The 23,420-nt window shown below is 39.0% G+C and overlaps 1 protein-coding gene across 2 annotated transcripts in view; it reads left to right on the top strand.

The window, feature by feature from the left end:
• scube1 (signal peptide, CUB domain, EGF-like 1) overlaps positions 1-23,420 on the top strand; it is a 129,364-nt gene that overhangs the window by 10,526 nt on the left and 95,418 nt on the right. For both annotated transcript variants that reach the window (XM_063005349.1, XM_063005356.1), the window contains exon 3: positions 17,725-17,850. In XM_063005349.1, the coding sequence (XP_062861419.1) occupies positions 17,725-17,850 (126 nt within the window). The remainder of the gene's footprint in view (positions 1-17,724; positions 17,851-23,420) is intronic.

Consider the following 23,420-nt stretch of genomic DNA (forward strand, 5'->3'; position numbering starts at 1 on the left):
TTGAGTTGGCCTGTCTTGGCAATTATAACAGCCTTCATTCTTTTAGGAAGGCTTTTCACGAGCTTGTGGAGTGTTTCTGTGAGAATTTGTGCAATTTCAGTCAAACAGGCTTGGCTTACAATCAAAGACTGAAAGGGTTTTCAGTGGCGTTGAGGTTTGGGCTAAAGCGGAAAGTATTTAATAAATGTATTTCAAGCTTACACAAAACTGTCTATATAAATCCAAATTGATGGAAGAAAAATTAGTATTTTAGTATTTTAATTATATTTTTAATTATAGTATTTTAATGAGTATTTTTAATTAGAATTAGTATTTTATTATTTATCATTTTTTCTTTAATTTGTACCTTATTCTTTATTATTTTTGCACTTAAAAGCCTTTATTTTACAATTACAGTACTGAAAGAAAGACTTTTGCAGCATTATGATTAATTTTGGGTCCACTTCTCCTGGCAAGTTTTCTTCATTTTTTCAAGATTACAAGAATCTCTTGTAATTCTGATGTAATTACAGTTTTAAAACCTCCATAAATTTTCAGAGGTTTATACTTTACTGTGAATATGGTGTTCTCAGCAATATACACCGACGAGGCGTAACATTATGATGAGGTGAAGTGAACAACACTGATTATCTCTTCATCACGGCACCTGTTAGTGGGTGGGATATATTAGGCAGCAAGTGAACATTTTATCCTCAAAGTTGATGCGTTAGAAGCAGGAAAAATGGACAAGCATAACGATTTGAGTAAGTTTGACAAGGGCCAAATTGTGATGGCTAGACGACTGGATCAGAGCATCTCCAAAACTGCAGCTCTTGTGGGGTGTTGCCGGTCTGCAGTGGTCATCTATCAAAAGTGGTCCAAGGAAGGAACAGTGGTAAACCGATGACAGGGTCATGGGCGGCCAAGGCTCATTGATGCACGTGGGGAGCAAGGGCTGGCCCGTGTGGTCCGATCCAACAGACGAGCTACTGTAGCTCAAATTGCTGAAGAAGTTAATGCTGGTTCTGATAGAAAGGTGTCAGAATACACAGTGCATCACAGTTGCAGGGCTGTTTTGGCAGCAAAAGGGGGACCAACACAATATTAGGTGGTCATAATGTTATGCCTCGTCGGTGTACACACAACCCTTCTTACTTCAGACATGACAATCTGAATTGCAAGGGTTCTGTTTTTGTTTTATCTGAATATTGTTTTAATTTGTCTTAATACATGTATTCAAATTTTAAACAGGCATCACTGTGTTTCATTGCTAGTGGAGTATTGGGGTGTAGGAACACAAATAATGATTGTGGTGCAGGTTGTTGCTTATTGTTCACGGTGTTTCTGTTGATATTCAATAGATATTCATCTATCTTGTAAAAAAACAGTTAAAAAGTACTGTACTTTCAGTTCCTGCTTTTGTCAAACACAGTCATGAACAGTTTAGTATCTCCAATTCACCTCACTTGCATGTTTTTGGACTGTGGGACAAAACCGGAGCTCCCGGAGGAAACCCACGCAGACACGGGGAGAACATGCAAACTCCACACAGAAAGGACCTGGACCGCCCCACCTGGGGATCGAACCCAGGACCTTCTTGGTGTGAGGCGACAGTGCTACCCACTGAGACAATATTTTGGCAAGTGTGACATGGTGGTACAGTGGGTAGCTCTGCCGCATCAAAGCAAGAAAGGCCTGGGTTTGATTACTTATCCTAGGGTCCTTAATGTGTGGAGCTTGCATGTTCTCCCTGTGTCTGTGTGGGTTTCTTCTGGGTTATCCGCTTTTCTCCCACAAGTCTAAAGACATGCAGTCAGGTTAGCTGAAGTTACTGTGAATTTCCCTATAAAGTGTGATGGACTGCTGACCTGTTCTGGGTGTTGCCTACCTTTTGCCCAATGAATCAGGATAAAGTTGTGGTAAAACAGACAATAAAGTAATTAATAATTTAATATTTTGGCAGTTTATCCTGGTCAGGGTTGTGGCAAGTTTAGTGTTCCTGGAATCACTGGGCACAGTGCAGTAACACACCCCTGACAGGATGCCACTCTGTCGCAGTGCATGTCTGTTTGTTTGGCTAGCGTAATTCACCACTGTGCCACCCAAGCACCCTAGTTACTTAAATAATTCTTATATTTATATTAAAAGGATGGTCAGACACAGTATACAGTACGTGTGAACCATCATGTAGTTTGCTTTTTTGTGATTTCATAATTACAACTGAAAGTGATTGACTTGCTTTGCGTGCACTGTTTAATAATTCTTAGTTTTTTCCAATTCGTGTTATGCACTAGACCTCAACCTCTGAGCCAGAACTGTCACTGCTACCAACATACGCAGAAAAACAACAGTTCAGAAGAGCATTACAATAAAAAAAGAAATTGACACACAGACCAAAGAAAACATGATGTTATTGCATCTTTGTTTTTCTCTGCTAATGTGCAAAGCACTCTTCATCTCAATATGAATTATTGTTTCTGTCATTCCCCCACCTCACCAGATGTTCAGAGCTAATGTTTCAGGAAATGAGGAATGTGCTTTCTACCTATTAGGGAACCTGAAACCCATTTTCAGCTCCATTAATGAATTAGGTGGATATGAAATGGAATTGAAGCAGACCGTGCTCTGGACAGAAATCCCGATGCTGGTGTCTGAACCTAGACAGAGCAGAAAAGAACAACATGTCTTTTATTTCCCGCAAGGAAACTGTGAGAATGTTCTGGAGTGTACAGGAGCCAGTTCCTCCCACCTTAAAACCACAGTCTACATGGCACAGAAGCAGTGGTGGGGATAGATTATGTGTTTTATGAGCATGGCTGTGTGTACATCAGTTGATGTGTGAATGTGTCTGTGTGGATATATCTCTCTCATTTTTCTTCTTGGTCTGGACTTCTGTCTACTGCAGTAGTCTTCAAACGAAAAAGATTTTAAATCAAAAAGACATCCAGTGGTTCCAGAAAGTATTCAGACCTACTGACTTCTTGCACAGTTCATTGAATGAAAATAAGTTTCACTTTAACTCATCAATAAGCACGCATTTACTCATAATGAAAAAGTGAAAACATGTTTTGAGGGTTTTTACAATTCTAAACTTGATTATAAATCAAAAACTAAAATACGAGGGATCTTCAAAAAGTTTACGCACTTTAGTATTTTAGTTGGAAACGGTGAGGGCGGGAGGAGAAGTAATTGGTCATGTCTGAGAGACTGAGAGAGAGCTTATAGCCCGGATTTAACACCATCTGATTTCCACCTTTTTGGACGCTCAAAGAAGCTTTAAGGGGAAGAAGATTTTCATGTGATGATGATGTGAAAGCAGTGGTGCATCAGTGGCTACGTGCTCAACCAAAAGCATTTTTTGCTGATGGCATTAAAAAGTTGGTACGCCACTGGGAAAAATGCATTGGAAGGTGACTGTAGAAAAGTGATGTCATTTGTTTTTTTAAAAATTCTTCATAAATAGAGTAAAAAAAGTGTGGAAACTTTTTGAAGAACACTTTTTCACAAAAGTATTCAGACCCATTGCTGTTGGCAGTTAAATTTATGGGCAGTTGCATCCTGTGTGCTTTAATTACTCTTGAGCTCTGTCTAGAACTAAATTGGAGTCCAATTGATTGAACAAAGTTTGGAAAGGCACACACTTGGAACTATAAGGGCCCACAATTCACACTGCATTGTCAGGACAAAATCCAAGCCCAGTTCAAGAAACTATCTGTGGATTTCTGTAATCAAATTGTGACAAGGCATATATCAGAGCAAGGATATAAGCAATATTTTGACTGTTCCCATAACAGCAGTGTTCTAACTAGTTTTAAAATGTATTTATTTATTATGATTTTAATGTCATTTTTATACACTTTGGGAGTTGAACCCAGGACCTTCTTGCTGTAAGGTGACAGTACTACCCTCCGAGCCACTGTGCCGCCAGTTTTAAAATAGAAAAAGCTTATCACAGTCTCAAACCTTTCCATAGTTGGTTTCTAGCCAAATTGTACATCCAGACCAGAAGAGCCTTGATCAAGAACGTAAAGTACAGTAGAACCCAAATTGTCATTCTGAAAGAGCTCTAGAAGTCCTGTGCAGAGATGAGAAAAACTGTTGGATGGGCAACCATCTCTCCAGCACTCCATAGATCAAAAATCAGGCAAGATGAAAGCCAATGTTTAGCCAGAAAGTAAACCATTGAACCATGAACCCAGTGCTACCCACTTCGCCACTGGCTGATATACACTGATCAGCCATAACATTAAAACCACCTTCTTGTTTCTACACCCACTGTCCATTTTGTCAGCTCCACTTACCATATAGAAGCACTTTGTAGTTCTACAATTACTGATTGTAGTCCATCTGTTTCTCTAAATACTTTTTTTAGTCTGCTTTCACTCTGTTCTTTAATTGTCAGGACCACCACAGAGTAGGTATTATTTAGGTGGTGGATCATTCTCAGCACTGCAGTGTGTTAGTGTGTGTTGTGCTGGTATGAGTGGATCAGACACAGCAGCGCTGCTGGAGTTTTTAAATACCGTGTCCACTCACTGTCCACTCTATTAGACACTCCTACCTAGTTGGTCCACCTTGTAGATGTAAAGTCAGAGACGATCGCTCATCTATTGCTGCTGTTTGAGTTGGTCATCTTCTAGACCTTCATCAGTGGTCACAGGACGCTGCCTACGGGGCGCTGTTGGCTGGATATATTTTTGGTTGGTGGACTATTCTCAGTCCAGCAGGGACAGTGAGGTGTTTAAAAACTTCATCAGCGTGCTGAGAATGATCCACCACCCAAATAATACCTACTCTGTGGTGGTCCTGGGAGAGTCCTGACTATTGAAGAACAGCATGAAAGGGGGCTACCAAAGCATGCAGAGAAACAGATGGACTACAGTAAGTAATTGTACAGTAGAACTACAAAGTGCTTCTATATGGTAAGTGGAGCTGATAAAATGGACAGTGAGTGTAGAAACAAGGAGGTGGTTTTAATGTTATGGCTGATCGGTGTATATCTCTATGGTGAAACATAGTGGTGGCATCATGCTATGGGGGAACTTCTCAGCAGCTGGGGCAGGCAGACTGGTAAGCACTGAGGGATATATGAATGCAGCCTAATTCAGAATCATTCTTGACAATAACGTCATTCAGAGCACATGTGAACTTAAAGCGGGGCAGCAGTTCACCTTTTAACATGGCAGTGACCCAGATCATACAGCTAAAACAACATTGGGGCAAAAAGTGGCTTTGGCAAGATCTAAAACAAACTGTGTATGTCTGTGTAAAACCTAACGATGTGTTTTAAAGCAGCTCAGCAGGCTGTTGTTTTTTTACAGCAGTGTAAACAACTAATATTAAAATAATGAAAGCATGTACTTGCATTTAAAACAGACAGAAATGATTTGCAAATCTTTTTAACCAATATAAACAATACAGTTGCCATTTTTAATGTGTCATTCTTCATTGGTTATCAGTTTTGTATATATAATTTGAGAAGCATGCTTACCACTGTTATTGCATTTCTTTTATCAACCTTCTGCAATTGTTTGGCATCTTAAGACACCCTTAATTGCAGTTGTAAAGGTTTATTATCCACTTTTCCTGGATTTGACGCTTCAGATTCTCAATAGTGGGTGTGGGCAAGGAAATGCACAACAAACTGGGATGCGGTTAAATGAGCAGGACAGCCACACCAATCATGGATCCAAAGGTGGGCCCAGGTCAGAAAAAGACTGTTACACCATCTCTGAAGGCAACTTATCCAGAGAGGTTTAATTGTGACTGCCGAAAAATGCCGTAACACTGGCTAAGCTCCCAGGAAAAAGATAAAGAATGCCACCAGATTGAGGAACAAACCGTGATTTAAATAGAAGGACTCCTAGCTGGAGCAAATTAATGCTCAATGAGACACAGCAATTCTCAGTTACAGGAACTGATACAGTGAATTATCTGCTCCTCCATGCACTCTGGCATGACAACTGGGCATGATCTCCATGGCAAGTCGACCTGTTATATCTAGCACCTTCATTCTATGTTGTCACAAAACAGAATGTTGCCTGGCATTGTCTTTTTGAAACAAGCAGGGACATCCCTGCCAAAGACATCAGCTAGATGGTAGCATATGTTGCTGTATATGTATCCATCAGCGTTAATGATCCCTTCATACAAGTCAATCATGTCACTGGAACTCACACACTTCCATACCATGACAGACACTGGCATTTGCTTTGGTAACAGTTTCTTTTTTAGATTAAACACAACATCATTTGAAAGGGTGACTTGCCAAACCACAGCACACATTTCTATTTTGCATCAGTCTCAGATGAGCTGGATCACATAGAAATTAGTGGCATTTCTGGATGTTGTTGATATTTAGCTTCTGCACTGTGTAGTAGAGTCTTAACCTGCATTTGTAGCTGCAAGTTAAGCTTTTGTGACAACAGGGGCAGTTGTAGCCAGGTGGTTTAGATACGGGACTGGTAATCAAAAGTTCACTGGTTCAAACCCCACCACTGCCAGGTTGCCACTGTTGGGCCCTTGAGGAAGGCCCATAACCATCAAATGCTTAGACAGTATACTGTCACAGTACTGTAAGTCGCTTTGGATAAAAGTGTCTGCTAAATGCTGAATATGTAAATACAAGAACTGTCTTTATTGAAAAGCGGTATATGAAGTATTTCTGAACCCATATAATTATGCTTATTACAGAAGCAAGGCACTTTTTAGTGCAGTTTTATCTGAAGGATCAAGGATCATGGCCATTCAATATCTTTTACACACACAAATCACTGGATTCACTTAATATTTTGATAATGCTATGTATTATAGATGGTAAAAACCCCAACTCTAATTTTTTTTGCAATTGATGCACTGACATACAGTACATTGTTCTTAAACTTTTGGGCTATCTGCTTATGCATTTTTTGTGACAAACCTAAACCCATCCTTGCCTCGGAAACACTGAGACTTTTGTTTATTAACCCTTTTATACCCAAATTATCACCTGTACAAGGTTCCAAAACATGTGTTTGGGATCATTACACAAACTTCCCAGACTATTATGCCCCTGCCTCAACTTTGTGGAATATGTTGCGACAATCAAATATAAAATTGATGGAAAAAAAACATTAAAAATCCATTTAATACTGCTTTAATTCATTAATTAAAACATAATAAAATGTTTTATATAAATGCTGGGTAAAGACAGGTTAAAATTTTTTTTCTTTTTGTAATATTAGAATTTACTTAATTATTATATAGTGATACAAACTGGAATTTGTCATTTGGAAATAGTGTGTTTGTGTTGTTTGTACACCTCAAACTTTCTGGGAGTTATCTAAGTGTGGTTCTTTGATTTTATTTTTCACTGTTCAAAGTGTACCACCAGATTCACACTCCCTTCCTATTTTCTGCTTCTGTGTGTCTGGCTGGGCATGCTGTCCACAGATGAGGCTAGTATTTACTGAGTAGGAGGTCTAAAGCTGAGAACCCATTACAACGATCCTTCCTTTAATTAAATCCCTTCGTGTTTGGCTTTGATGGAAATTAAGAGAACTACAGAGAGTTTGGTTTACAGTTTCTCTGTGATATTGTCTGTTTACATAGTTATGTCCTTCTCTCTGAATGTAAAGCGCTCCGAGACGCTGTAGTGTTGATTAGCGGTAGGAAGTCGTGGCACAGTTTGGATTTTGTGGTTGAGTGTGCGGTGGCTCAGAGACTCTGGGGAGAAGCCTGTGATGCTACACAGACATCCGCTGTGGATTCAGAGCTGAGCATCGTGTTTGGCAAACAGAAATGACTTGCAGATCATTTATAGTTCATTTTGGCATGAACTTTAGACAATAAACTTGCAACCTCAAATACCCTGTCACAATTTGTTTAGCCCTGTAAACCACTGCCATGCACTGTTTTTCTCTTTCGTACTTTGTGGTTTAAATATAAATTAAAATGATTAAACATTCTAAAAAGTCTGATGGCATTAGTAAATAAAACTACAGTGTGTTAACATGCACACTAACAATCTGATCATGGACAGATTTCTGATCTAATTATTCAGGATGTAATGTAAAAATGCAACATAAGACTATTATACAATTTTTATGAAATCAATAAAACAGACTTTTTACCATGTATCTTTTGTAAATTATCCACTATGTGAGACATGAATGTTTAGTCATGTAGGTCATGTAATTACTGGATTCATGAAGTTAGTTACTTTACATTGACAGGATTTTGGACTAAGAATTTAAGGTTGGCTAAGTTTGACTTGACAGTAACAAGGAGAAACAATAAGACCCATGTATGTTTTTTCCTTGCTTTTCAGGAAATAAAAAGGCAGCTTTTTAAAACCACTATTTATAACCCCACCTTCCAAAAAAACCCAAACTTATTTCCTGTTGCTTCTCTACACCGTTATTAAGCACAGACACACAGGAGAAATGACAGAAAAGAAAGAAAGCACACAGGTTAAATGTGCAGCAATTAGGGCCACCAGGTTCACCATCCCACTAATGACCCTAACATTAAACCACTTTTTGCTACAGCTTTCCCCGAAACCACAGCCACCTGACACACAGTCAATGAAAAAAGCGTTTACCATGGTTGTTAAGCTTTTACCACTCCAGTGTTGTTTAATATTTTTGTCCCTAAAAACTTTTTTATGATTGCTACATGTTGCAGGGAATCTTGCTTTTAGGATTTTTTATTTGCAGCATAAATATCTAGAACTTCTATTATTATTATTATTATTATAATTTTTTAGAATTTTTAATATATTGACTAAATACTGCTTTTTAAACCTGCCTGTGTTCTACAGTGTAAATGCATATGTTTAGTTTATATGTATACAGTGCAAAGTCAGAGTGTGTAACATGTGAATATCTGCACTGGAACTGGACTATATGCTCAATTTTATGCATCTGTAAGCACTGGTAAGCCCAGTAAATAGAAGAAGTGGGTACATACAGTGCCTTGCAAAAGTATTCAGCCCCCTTGAACTTTTCAACCTTTTGCCACATTTCAGACTTTAAACATAAAGATATGAAATTGTAATTTTTTGTGAAGAATCAATAACAAGTGCGACACAATTGTGAAGTGGAATGAAATTTATTGGATATTTTAAACTTTTTTTAGAAATAAAAACCTGAAAAGTGGGGCGTGCAATATTATTCAGCCCCTTTACTTTCAGTGCAGCAAACTCACTCCAGAAGTTCAGTGAGGATCTCTGAATGATCCAATGTTGACCTAAATGACTGATGGTGATAAATAGAATCCACCTGTGTGTAATCAAGTCTCCGTATAAATGCACCTGCTCTGTGATAGTCTCAGAGTTCTGTTTAAAGCGCAGAGAGCATCATGAAGACCAAGAAACACACCAGGCAGGTCCGAGATACTGTTGTGGAGAAGTTTAAAGCCGAATTTGGATACAAAAAGATTTCCCAAGCTTTAAACATCTCAAGGAGCACTGTGCAAGCGATCATATTGAAATGAAGGGAGTATCAGACCACTGCAAATCTACCAAGACCCGGCCGTCCCTCTAAACTTTCAGCTCAAACAAGGAGAAGACTGATCAGAGATGCAGCCAAGAGGCTCATGATCACTCTGAATGAACTGCAGAGATCTACAGCTGAGGTGGGAGAATCTGTCCATAGGACAACAATCAGTCGTACACTGCACAAATCTGGCCTTTATGGAAGAGTGGCAAGAAGAAAGCCATTTCTCAAAGATATCTATAAAAAGTCACCTGGGAGACACACCAAGCATGTGGAAGAAGGTGCTCTGGTCAGATGAAACCAAAATCGAACTTTTTGGCCACAACGCAAAACGTTATGTTTGGCATAAAAGCAACACAGCTCATCACCCTGAACACACCATCCCCACTGTCAAACATGGTGGTGGCAGCATCATGGTTTGGACCTGCTTTTCTTCAGCAGGGACAGGGAAGATGGTTAAAATTGATGGGAAGATGGATGGAGCCAAATACAGGACCATTCTGGAAGAAAACCTGTTGCAGTCTGCAAAAGACCTGAGACTGGGACGGTGATTTATCTTCCAACAAGACAATGATCCAAAACATAAAGCAAAATCTACAATGGAATGGTTCACAAATAAACTTATCCAGGTGTTAAAATGGCCAAGTCAAAGTCCAGACCTGAATCCCATCGAGAATCTGTGGAAAGAGCTGAAAACTGCTGTTCACAAACGCTCTCCATCCAACCTCACTGAGCTCGAACTGTTTTGCAAGGAAGAATGGGCAAAAATTTCAGTATCTCGATGTGCAAAACTAATAGAGACATACCCCAAGCGACTTGCAGCTGTAATCGCAGCAAAAGGTGGCGCTACAAAGTATTAACGCAAGGGGGCTGAATAATATTGCACGCCCCACTTTTCAGTTTTTTATTTCTAAAAAAAGTTTAAAATATCCAATAAATTTCGTTCCACTTCACGATTGTGTCCCGCTTGTTGTTGATTCTTCACAAAAAATTACAATTTCATATCTTTATGTTTAAAGCCTGAAATGTGGCAAAAGGTTGAAAAGTTCAAGGGGGCTGAATACTTTTGCAAGGCACTGTACTTAACCCTAGTTTTAAATCTTGGCCATAAGTAATATTCAAATACAAATCATGAATGATTAAGACTTTAGACAAAATTTACCAACACATTTGACTGAAGAATCAGTAAAAGCATTTTACATAAAAAAATGGTAAATTGGGTACCTCACACCACCTTGTTCCTGAGGTTCTGATTTTAAGCTTGCTTTTGTTCAGTGTGTCCCCGTATGAGTTTTTTTCTGCGTGGTGTGGTTTTCTTCCACTGTCAGTGATCTCTGTCAGTGATTATTAAAAAAAAAAAAAAAAAAAACCTTTTTGCTTAAAAATATAGCCAAATTTCACATAAGCTGTAGGTGTATGTCCCTTAGCTCTTTTACCCCAACTGGCTTTTATTGATAGCCTTTAACAATCTTTAACACAGTTCTTCATAGGACTGAAGTCAGGACTTTGGAAAAGCCACTTCAAAATATTACTTTTAACTAGATTTTAAAACCAGTTGAGTGATTTGGCTCAAGTTTATCTAATAACAAAAAATGCTTGTTTCATACACTGCAAATATACCATCAAACATATTAGATCATTTCCTCACAAAAATGTTCCATCATATTTGTTTGCTTTCCAGGAATATTTCATATCAGTGACAAACACTGACATGAAATAATTCCAGAAGGTCATTGCATGCTTTCACGCTTAAGCTTTGTTCTTCTTGTAACTGAGGTGTCCAACCCAAGCCGTGACCCCAAACATAATTTCCACTGTCTTAGACGCTCCGCCACAAAAACCCAATCCATGAAGCTCCCAACTAACTCTTTTGTTCATACAGCCTTTAAAGGAAACCCTTTCTTTGAGCATGTTTGCTGTACTGCCTTGTGCCTGAGCTATTGTTGCTCCCAAACAAATCAATTTTACGTTAACAACATTAATTAGGACTGCTTTATCAGGGAAAAATATATAAAAACACTTGTTGTGGCAAGCTTTGACAGTAGTATAATGTCTCTGAGGTCTTCACTTCTACTGCCAATGTTGGTTTATTGAGATGTGTGACTATATGCTTAAGGGTTTTTTATGCATCTTTAAGCACTGGTAAGCCCACTAAATAGAAGACGTGGGTACATACTTTACCCTAGTTGGACATCCCGACCATAACTGGTTTTCAAATGTCAAAAAAATTTAGTTTGAGGAATGATAAAGATTTTAGATGAAATTTATAAACACATTTGACTGAAGAATCATTAAAAGCATTTTACATAAAATGGGCGCCATTTAGCGGGCATAATTGGCAGTGCCTGCAGGGAGGGATGCCGGACTATGTGGGTGGGGTCTTCAAACGCTGTGTAAGGACTCTAATTAGCAGATAGAGAGGTGCCTGTGCAGAATGCATGGATGAAAAAAGGGGGAGGCGTGAGCAGAAATATACCCACCTCGACTGCAATCAGGGAAGACAAATTGACTTTGCTAAATTGGGAGAAAAATGGGAGAAAATGCATAAATAAAATAGAAAAGAAAATCAGCACTTGTGGTGCAGCTGATAAATTGGGTGCCTCACACCAACTTTGTTCCTGAGGTTCTGATTTTAAGCTTGCTTCTGTTCAGTGTGTTCCTGTGTTGGGTTTCTCTGCATGGTGTGGTTTCCTTCCACTTTCACAAAATTGCAAAAACTAGATTGGGTACTTCTTAGGATTTTGATTATTATGGCAACTGTTTTGTTTTGTGAGTAAAAAATGCAAAACATCTCTGTATATGTTTATACTGTATATATATATATATATAACCAAATATAACCAATTTCAGGTAAGATATAGGTATATGTCTCTTAGCTCTTTTCCCCCTAATTGGCTTTTATTGTTAGCCTTTAACAATCTCTTACACAGTTCTTTATAGGACTGAGGTCATGACTTTGAAAAAGCCACTTTTAAATATTACTTTTAACCAGATTCTTAGACCAGTTTAGTGATTTGGCTTTTTTCTGCTGAAACACTGTGTTGCATCCATATATTAACATGCTGGCAATGGTTTGGGGTTGTGTTGGGGCTTTTCTTATCAACATTGGCAATGAGACCATCCTTGCTGCAGCAGTTGTGTCATCTACTGTCTGGTTGAGACACCTGCTTGGTAGATGCATGCTTTTCTATGTGAGATTCTGTCTATGGCAGGTGAAAAAAAGTGACTAACAATTGTTTAGATGTTAGAGAAGGGTATGATACTCAGTGTCTCTTCTTGGTCATAGTGGGATGTTTCAGTAGGGGAATTGGATATGACTAGGTTGGTAGGACGTGTCATTTAAAACTGTATGTAAACAGATGATGTACAGATGCATCAGAAAAAAGTTTAGGTTGAGGAATGCTGATGTGATGCTGCTAAAGAAAAAGTGTTGACCTGGTAATATATTGTGCCAGGTTATAGATTTTATGTCTTGATTAATGCATGGGCAAAAAAGCACTCTCAGACCCTAATTTGCTATTGTCTTATCACTCTGGTGAGGATGTATTTTGGCTTTGATGAATCTGATTAGTTAATAAGCCTCAGGCTGCACTTTCGCTGGCCCCTGCATGTAATAATTTCTTGCCTATTATTATCTTTGGCTGAAAGCCAGCTATCATAAATCTCCTAATCTCCAAGACAACTGTAGTGTGTCTATTAGAGGGCAAGAGGAAAATGTATGACACTGTTAGTAGGCCATGCTGCCACTCTGAGTGGCTGGCTGGGTAAGAACACCCGTTTTACCAAATCCTCCCCTCCTAGAGCAGGTCAGACTGTGTCTGCTGCTTTATATAGACCTTCACACAGACATAAACATAGATTATCACATGCACACAAAAACCTGCCACAGCACTCCCACCTGTAGGCATACACTCACCCACACTGACAGCAGTCCTCACACACCTCCATTATCCAGACATTCACACAGCATTGTGGCAGAGAGACAGAGGCATCACACCCCCCTCTTGAATTTTGCTGTGGAGCATAATTGCATTTTGACACAGAAGAGAGGAATAGCTTCTCAGAACCACTATATCATGAGGCTGGGTTCATACACCTAGAGCCAGAACAGTGAACCATCACACTGAACCTAGATGAACCCCTAAGGACTGGAGGAAAAAAAGGAAAGAGAGAGATGAGAGGGACATGGAAGGACAGTGTGAAGTTCAGATATGACAAGGCGATAACCTGAGGACTGCAGTTGAGAAAGTGTCAAGTCACTAAAAAACATGCCACAGCTTGAAGCCCTTTCCCTTCTTAATATTATGTCCAGTCAGCAAGGTTATACCTGACAAAATACACTTCATCCAGAATATCACTTTAGTAAAGAGTCAAGAGTTTGCTCAATCTGATTTTTATATTCTGTAGATTTTTTGTAGAGATTGTAGTGTAGAACATGTATGCGGGTCCTAAATTAATGTCACATTCTAGTTAAATTGAACTGATTAATTATTTACATTCCCACAAAGAAAGGAGGGAGAAATTCTATATTAATGTATTAATGACTTGTTGGAATGGAATCAGTGCCAATGAAGCTTAAAGGGAATTTTTGCAGTCAGTCTCTGATAGTGGACATTTTTTTCATCTGTCAAACCAACAAAACCAAGAATAAGCCATGTGACTTGTGAACAGCTAAATCAGATCCCTAACTGTAATGTTAACGGGCCGAACAAAATAATTAAAGTACCTGGTGCAAAATATTTTCACATACTGTTAGTTAGTGGCAATCACTAATTTTACAAGTATTTATACGTTTATGACCTATGCACTATAAAAACCTTTATTTTAACTTATATATACAGAGGGGCCCAAAAATTTATACACACTTTAATAGTGGTGATCTATGTCTGTTTTTAAAATCTGAAAAGTTTTTATGCGTATATATATATATACAGTATATATATATATAGTATGATTTTACATAAAATATAATAATTTATATAATAATTATTAGATAATAATTTCATTTTTTGGCTTTATAATTTTTGTCTTTTATATATAATTGCTGTAAATTCAAATTTACATTTTTGCAGATTTTACTGGAATCAGAATCAGAATCACTTACACAGTTACACATATGAGGAATTTGTTTTGGTGATACACATAATAATACACATAATAATACACATATTAATACACATAATCTTACCTATGACTTACCTAAACAAGCTTTTACAAAATTCTCTGTTAAGTTCTTTTGCTAATAGTTAGTAGCTACATATAAGTAATATTAGTGTTATAAAACTGCAAAACATGCAGGTTAAAACTGAATTCTTAAATATGCCGATCAGCCATAACATTAAAACCACCTCCTTGTTTCTACACTCACTGTCCATTTTATCAGGTCCACTTACCATATAGGAGCACGTTGTAGTTCTACAATTACTGACTGTAGTCCATCTGTTTCTCTGCATGCTTTTTTAGTCTGCTTTCACCCTGTTCTTCAATGATCAGGACCCCCACAGGACCACCACAGAGTAGGTATTACTTGAGTGGTGGATCATTCTCTGCACTGCAGTGACACTGACATGGCGGTGGTGTGTTAGTGTGTGTTGTGCTGGTATGAGTGGATCAGACACAGACGCGCTGCTGGAGTTTTAAAATACCGTGTCCACTCACTGTCCACTCTACTAGACACTCCTACCTAGAGGGTTCACCTTGTAGATGTAAGGTCAGAGACGATCGCTCATCTATTGCTGCTGTTGTAGTTGGTCATCTTCTAGACCTTCATCAGTGGTCACAGGATGCTGCCCACGGGGTGCTGTTGGCTGGATGATTTTGGTTGGTGGACTATTCTCAGTCCAGCAGTGACAGTGAGGTGTTTAAAAACTCCATCAGTGCTGCTGTGTCTGATCCACTCATACCAGCACAACACACACTAACACACCACCACCATGTCAGTGTCACTGCAGTGCACACCTAATTTAGTATTTTAGCAATTTAGTATCTCCAGTTAACCTGACTACATGTCTTTAGAAACAGGGAGAACATGCAAACTCCACACAGAAAGGACCCAAACCTCTCCACCTGAGACTTTTTTGCTGTGATGTGACAGTGCTACCCACTGAGCTGCCCTTTTTAAGATTGATTAACCCTATTACTAGATTTTGCTTGTGTTTATTTAGTTGTGTGTGCAGTTTATATGGCCACTTGAATAATCAGTTAACAGAAGATAACAGTTGCTGAATTAAATATTATTTTGCTTGTAAATGTGATGCAGTGAGCTGCAGGTGTAAAAGAGGGTGTAAAAGTGAATCCAGCAGTGATCTTTATTCAATGAGCTTATCTGTGATAAAGAGGAAAGTCCGGCAGCTTGAAGCTGTCTACTTGCCACTGGCTGATGTCAACAACAGCTCGTGGGCAGGAAGTCCATTCTGCTAATGACCCCCTCCAACTCACGCCTTATTCTATGCCCTTTAACACTCCACACAGCAACACACACACATCTGGAGCTGTTCACTCATTACCCTCACATCCTCTCTCCTCATTCGTTCACTTTTCACACTCATCCAATTTTTTCTTTTTTCTTTCTAAAGAACTAAAGTGTATGAAGTACAACATTTCTGATTTCCCATCTAAACACACAAACCAAAACACTAAGCAAGAAAAGCATGTTTATGGATTCCTAGGGGATGAGCTGGCTCAGAGTCTGACACTTTTGTGTATTTCAACAGGACTTTTTCCCCATAATAAGCCATAAACTAACACTCTGTACTGCTCTTTAATGTGGAAAGGAAATAAACAGTGAGTAAGATAGTGACAATATGTTCAGACATAACTGGGCCAAAAGTGCTAAATATACAATACTGGTAATACTGGTTTATCATTTTTCCATTTAAAATACAATGCTGGCATCATAGCTTTAAGTTTCTGCCGATACTAGCAGTGATGTAACTTTGACAATCCAAATTCCTACATTTACTTTGACTTTTATTTGATTGCACACAGGATGAATCTGAGATATTTCATGTTTTATTTGCTCAACTTCATTTTATTTATTAATAAACATCCATTCCTGCATTTCAGGCCTGCAACACATTCCAAAAAAGTTGGGACAATAAAGCATGTACCACTTTGTAATGTTGCCATTTCTTTTCACCACACCTAAAAGACGTTTTGCCCCTGAGGATACCAAGTGATTTAGTTCCGGGAAACACGTCTTAAGATGTGCAACAGTACAGAGTCGTTGTTGTTGCATTTTTTGTTTCAAAATTCTCCACACATTCTCTATTGAGGACAGGTCAGAACTGCAGGCAGGCCAGTCCAGTACCCGTACCCTCATCTTCCGCAGCCATGCCTTTGTAATGTGTGCAGCATGTGGTAACTCTGTATTGTAGTGCTTGACAAAGGTTTGCCAAAGTAATCCCTCACCCATGTGGTTATATCAGCTATTGTTGAGTGGTGGTTCTTGATGCAGTGCCATCTGAGGGATCAAAGATCACGGGCGTTCAGCTTAAGCTTGTGCCTTTGGTCTTTACAACTCTTTGGGGTACATTGTTTTTAAACATTTCAATCATTTTCTCACACATTTGTTGACAAACTGGAGATCCTCTGATCATCTTTGCTTATCAAAGACTCAGTCTTTCCTGGATGCTGCTTTTGTACCAAACCATGATTACAATCACCTGTTAACATCACCTGTTTGGAATCACATAATTATTTAGTTTTTTCATCTCATTACTAGCCCTAAATTGCACCCGTCCCAACTTTTTTTTGGAATGTGTTGCAGGCCTGAAATGCAGGAATGGAGGTATAATAACAAATGAAATGAAGTTGAGCAGATAAAACATAAAATATCTTGGGTTGAAACTGTCTGCAATCATATAAAAATCTAAATAAATGTAAGGAACACTGCATTTTCATTTTATTAGCATTTTCTATACTGTCTCAACGTTTTTGATTTGGTTGTATATACTGACAGACAGAGAGACAGACAGACAGATATAGATAGATAGATCCACTCGCAAAACTGCAACATTTAGTATCCACAGTTCCCAAACCATTAAAAAGTCTTATTAATAGGAAAGGTAATAGAATACAGTCATAAACATGCTTCTGTCCCAACTTAAGTGTGTTAAGACATCTAAATGTGTTTATATTTACAAAATACAATGATCAGTGAATTTCTTTAGTTTCTATTTTTGTTAGTTAAATAAAGATTTAAGAAAATGAACAAAGACATGGTTTAAAGAGTCCAGTATGTTTAAGCCACTGTTTTTTTGTGTTCTAGATATGGATGAGTGTGATAATGACTACAACGGTGGTTGTGTGCACGACTGCATCAACATCCCTGGAAACTACAGGTGCATGTGCTATGATGGCTTCATGCTGGCAGATGATGGACACAACTGTTTAGGTAAGACAGCTAAGCTCATTAGTGTATATTTACGCAACGTCTGAATGCATGTTACACTCGGTGCACTCAAAAATGATTCAAACACTTTTACGCATATCCACCTGACTGCACACACTGTCAACATATCTATGGCATGATATTATAAAGCCTGATATTTATATTATTCGATAGTTGAATACTACAGTTGAGTACTGTTGAGTACTGTTACTCACTGTAGTATCTGCTTGAACCTAACTGTCATGTTTGTTTGTTTGTGTATTAGGATTTTAATGTCATGTTTTACACTTTGGTTACATTCATGACAGGAACGGTAGATACTCATTACACAAGGTGCATCAGTTCACACAAGGTTATATCAAACACAGTCATGGACAATTTAGTATCTCCAATTCACCTCACTTGCATGTCTTTGGACTGTGGGAGTAAACCGGAGTAAACCCACGCAGACACGGGGAGAACATGCAAACTCCACACAGAAAGGACCCTGACCGCCCCACCTTGGGATCGAACCCAGGACCTTCTTACTGTGAGGCAACAGTGCTACCCACTTAGCCACCTTGCCACCCTAACTGTCATGTAACTGCATTAATTTTCCGTTAAGTGTTAAGCGTTAAGTTTAGACTTGGTTGTCTTGTCTATCATTACATGAGATTTCTTATTAATATTATGTAAAGCATCACTAAAAAAGGAAATAAGCCCTTGTTGTTTTTTTTTAATCAAAAACAAAGAGCTATTTTTGAATTATTATTAATGTTTGAGATTATTCAAATATTATAAAAATGTAAAATTGTAAAAATGCTCTTGTTAGCTGGAATTGCCAACAAGTTTCTGGCACAATTCTGGTTAGATATTTGACCACTCTACTTAATGGAATTGGTTATGTTTCAGCATTTATTTCTGCTATGGACCTTTCATTAGTCTCCACATATTTTTAATTCTCAAGGGTAAGCTCAGGACTTTTTTTTAACTTAAGTTATCAATTCCAAAACCTGTTTTGATATGTGTTTTGACTTGCTGGACAAAGGCAGGTCCAGTAAACAAAATCTTAGGTCCAAACGTAAGCCCAAATCAGAAATCAAGAATTCTCTGGCAGGAATTTTGCAACCTTGTATCCTAAATTGTATTCTCTTTAAATTAGAACGGATCTTGTTTGCTTTATTGGTAAAACAGCAAGTGCGACACCATGGCCCACCTTTTGTGGCTGTAAAACCGTCACTGTTTTGGGAAAAAATTAGGAGTGTGTGTAATTGGCCCACCTATAGACTGGCAGGGGTTGCAGATTAGTGTCTCATACCCACCTGCCATGCCATTATGGGTTGGAAGATGGCATGGAGGTGCAGTTGACTGAGAGCCCTGGTTTCTTTAATCTTAAAGTCATCTCTGTACATCAATAATTTGCTGCAGCCGTAGAGGACCTCTAAATTCTGACTTCATGTGCCAGCTCTATGCTGCATTCATTTATCACTCACATATGATGGGCTTGTCTTTGCCCAGCTCTTTCTTGTTTTAATTATTCTTAATTACTCTTTAGCCACAGTATTGTTCTATCTTGGATAAGAATTTTGCAGTTGGGTTCATTTCTCATATCCTTGCAGGTGTGGTGCTCTATCTGGCATTGTAATAAAGTTGGTTAAACACAGGGTTGTGAACATTAGTGCAATTTAATTTTACAGGGATGTATGACACATAAGTGATGAGTTAAAAGTAAAGTTTTTTATATAAATTAAGATTCCCAGTGATTTTACTTATCAACTTTATTGTATTTTGTAAATACAGTAAACCACATTTTGCATTTGATGCCTGCAACACACTCCAAAAATGTTAAGACAGGCAAAATAAGAGTGAAAAGTGTTAAAAATATTTAAGTTACAGCATTCCACAATAGGCAGGTGAATTGGTCACAGGTGATGGAATCATGATTGGGTAAAAAGGAGGATCCACCAAAGAATCAGTAGACTTAGAAGTCCACTGTTGCTTTGAGAAATGCAACCTGAAACAATAAGAAAGCTGTACATCAACTCTATGCAGAAACGCCTCAGAGTTCCCTGGGCTTGAGCTCATCTCAGATGGTCTGAAAGACAGTGAAAAAGTGTGGTGTGATCAAATGAGTCCAAGGTTCAGCTTGTTTTAAGGAAAAACGGATGTCGACCTTTCTGTTTGACAGATGAGAAGAATCATCCACGTTTATCAGTGAAAGGTGCAAAAACCAACATCTGTCATGGAATGGTGGTGCATCAGTGACTTGCATATGTGTGAGGGTAACACTGATTCTGAGGCGTATTTTTGAGAGACACATGCTGCCAATAAAGTCGTGTGTTTTTATGGGAAGTCCATGATTAGTTCAGCAAGATGATGCCAGGCCTTATTGCTACAACATGAGACACAAAACATGTGCTTGTCTGGTCTGCCTGCAGTCCAGATCAATCTCTTATTAAATGGTGTATTGTATGGTGCAGCATGAAAATAGGAATTAGACAGCGACAGCAGACTGTTGAGCTGCTTACATAATGTCCCAACCTTTCTGAAAAGGGGGTTTGAATATACCCACCACCATATACAGTGGGGTCAAAAAGGATTTAGTCAGCCACTGATTGTGCAAGTTCTCCTACTTAGACAGATGAGAGAGGTCTGTAATTTTCATCATATACACTTCAACTATGAGAGACAAAATGAGAAAAAAAAATCCAGGAAATCACATTGTAGGATTTTTAAAGAATTTATTTGTAAATTATGGTGGAAAATAAGTATTTGGTCAATAACAAAAGTTCAACTCAATACTTTGTAACATAACCTTTGTTGGCAATGACAGAGGTCAAACGTTTCCTGTAAGTCTTCACCAGGTTTGCACACACTGTAGCTGGTATTTTGGCCCATTCCTCCATGCAGATCTCCTCTAGAGCAGTGATGTTTTGGGGCTGTCGCTGGGCAACACGGACTTTCAACTCCCTCCACAAATTTTCTATGGGGTTGAGGTCTGGAGACTGGCTAGGCCACTCCAGGACCTTGAAATGCTTTTTACGGAGCCACTCCTTCGTTGCCCGAGCGGTGTGTTTGGGATCATTGTCATGCTGGAAGACCCAGCCACGTTCCATCTTCAATGCTCTTACTCATGGAAGGATGTTTTGGCTTAAAATCTCACGATACATGGCCCCGTTCATTCTTCCCTTAACACAGATCAGTCGTCCTGTCCCCTTTGCAGAAAAACAGCCCCAAAGCATGATGTTTCCACCCCCATGCTTCACAGTACGTATGGTGTTCTTGGGATGCAACTCAGCATTCTTCTTCCTCCAAACACGATGAGTTGAGTTTTTACCAAAAAGTTCAATTTTGGTTTCATCTGACCACATGATATTCTCCCAATCCTCTTCTGGATCATCCATAAGCTCTCTGGCAAACTTCAGACGGGCCTGGACATGTACTGGCTTAAGCAGGGGGACACGCCTGGCACTGCAGGATTTGAGTCCCTCTCGGCGTAGTGTGTTACTGATGGTAGCCTTTGTTACTTTGGTCCCAGCTCTCTGCAGGTCATTCATCAGGTCCCTCCGTGTAGTTCTGGGATTTTTGCTCACCGTTCTCATGATCATTTTGATCTTGACCCCAAGGGAGATTATCAATGGTCTTGTATGTCTTCCATTTTCTTTACAATTGCTCCTACAGTTGATTTATTTACACCAACCAGCTTGCCTATTGTAGATTCACTCTTCCCAGCATGGTGCAGGTCTACAATTTTCTTCCTGGTGTCCTTCGACAGCTCTTTGGTCTTGGCCATGGTTGAGTTTGGAGTCTGACTGTTTGAGGCTGTGGACAGGTGTCTTTTATACAGATAACAAGGTCAAACAGGTGCCATTAATACAGGTAACGAGTGGAGGACAGAAGAGCTTCTTAAAGAAGAAGTTACAGGTCTGTGAGAGCCAGAAATCTTGCTTGTTTGTGGTTGACCAAATACTTTTTTTCCACCATAATTTACAAATAAATTCTTTAAAAATCCTACAATGTGATTTCCTGGAACACTATGCTAACAGAAACTAAACTCTATGCTTTATCATTATGGTTATTTGCGATGGTTGGCTGCACAGATTGGTCAGCTATCTCCAGTGCACTCTGTCGCTTGTAACAGCTTCTCTTGGAATTTGTTAAAGACACAGCCGTGGCCGCTCAGGTGGCGCAGCGGTAAAAACACACGCTGGAACCAGAGCTGGGTTCTCGAATACATCGTATCGAATCTCAGCTCTGCCTGCTGGCTAGGCTAAGCGGCCACATGAACCACGATTGGCCTGTTGTTCAGATATGGACGGGATTAAGCCAGATAGGGTCTCTCTCTCATAACTAATGCAATTACGACCTCTGCTGGCTGACTGATGGCGCCTGCACAGAGATGAGAAAAGAGTGCTCTCAGGGTGTGTCTCTCTGTACACAGTGCTGAGCTGCACTGCAGTTGTCAAAGTGTAGGTGACAAGATGTATATGGCTGCTGCCCATGTGTTGGAGGGTGCGTGGGTTAGCTTCGTTCTCCTCAATCAGAGCAGGGATCGGCATTGGTGGAGAGGAAGCATGACGCAATCGGGCAATTGGACGCGCTAAAAGGGAGAAAAAGGGGAGAAAATGCATAAATGAAATCTAAAAAAAAAAGACACAGCTGTGGCGGAGCGTATACTGCACTGTTACAGTGTGCCTGTAAAGCTTTGTGCCCATTTGGGCAAAAGAGCATTTGTGAGATCAGACAATAATGTTGAAATTCATTTAGTGTTTAAGTTTACTCCTTAAGGTGTTCAGTGGTGTTAAAGTTAAGGCTTCAACGTGCTGGCCACCAGTGTCTCTTTAAACCAAACTTGCCAAACCAAACATCATGTTGGAAAAGAAAAAGATTAAACCACTGATACAGAGTTGGAAGTATATAATCAATTTTATACAATTTAAAATTCCTCTTAGCAATCGGTGTGGCTGAAACACCTGAACTCGGTTTTTAGAAGGTGTCCATATGCTTTCCGCTGTTTAAAGATTTTGCCAGCTCACCCAACCACTACTAGTCAAATTTCTCCTAAAAGTTTCTCCTGTTTTCTTTGCTAAATGACCTCTGTAAAGACCCCTCTGAAGACATAAACAAACATGCCTTTGTGCACTCTGGAAAGTGCAGTCTCACACAGCTCAAAACCCTTATTCCAGTCATCCCAATCCTACTCGGCTGGTAGGATTATTTTCTTCTATTTAAAACGTCACCTTTGGTGTCACCAGTGGTACAATCGTGTCCAGTTCCCAGATTCTAACTTCAACAGTGGATGTTTATTTAAGTGGTTAAAAATGGACTTGAGAGAGAAAAGTCAGGAAGAAAATTAATAACGCGCTGTTATTATATAATACTCATATTTATTTAAATGGTTCGAATGTGGAATTCCATGACCCCAGGAGAGAAGACTTGTTAAATGTTATTTTTTTGCTTTGGAGGTTCAGGAATCTGTCAGGAATATTTTTATCCTGAGATCACTTGAACATCCATCTACCTTTGTACTGTGAATAAGTGAATACACATATTATGATCGTTGTTTTGAATAGTACATGATGTGTTTACTTGGT

Source organism: Trichomycterus rosablanca, chromosome 1 (assembly GCF_030014385.1).
Source record: "Trichomycterus rosablanca isolate fTriRos1 chromosome 1, fTriRos1.hap1, whole genome shotgun sequence".
Taxonomy (NCBI): Eukaryota; Metazoa; Chordata; class Actinopteri; order Siluriformes; family Trichomycteridae; genus Trichomycterus; species Trichomycterus rosablanca.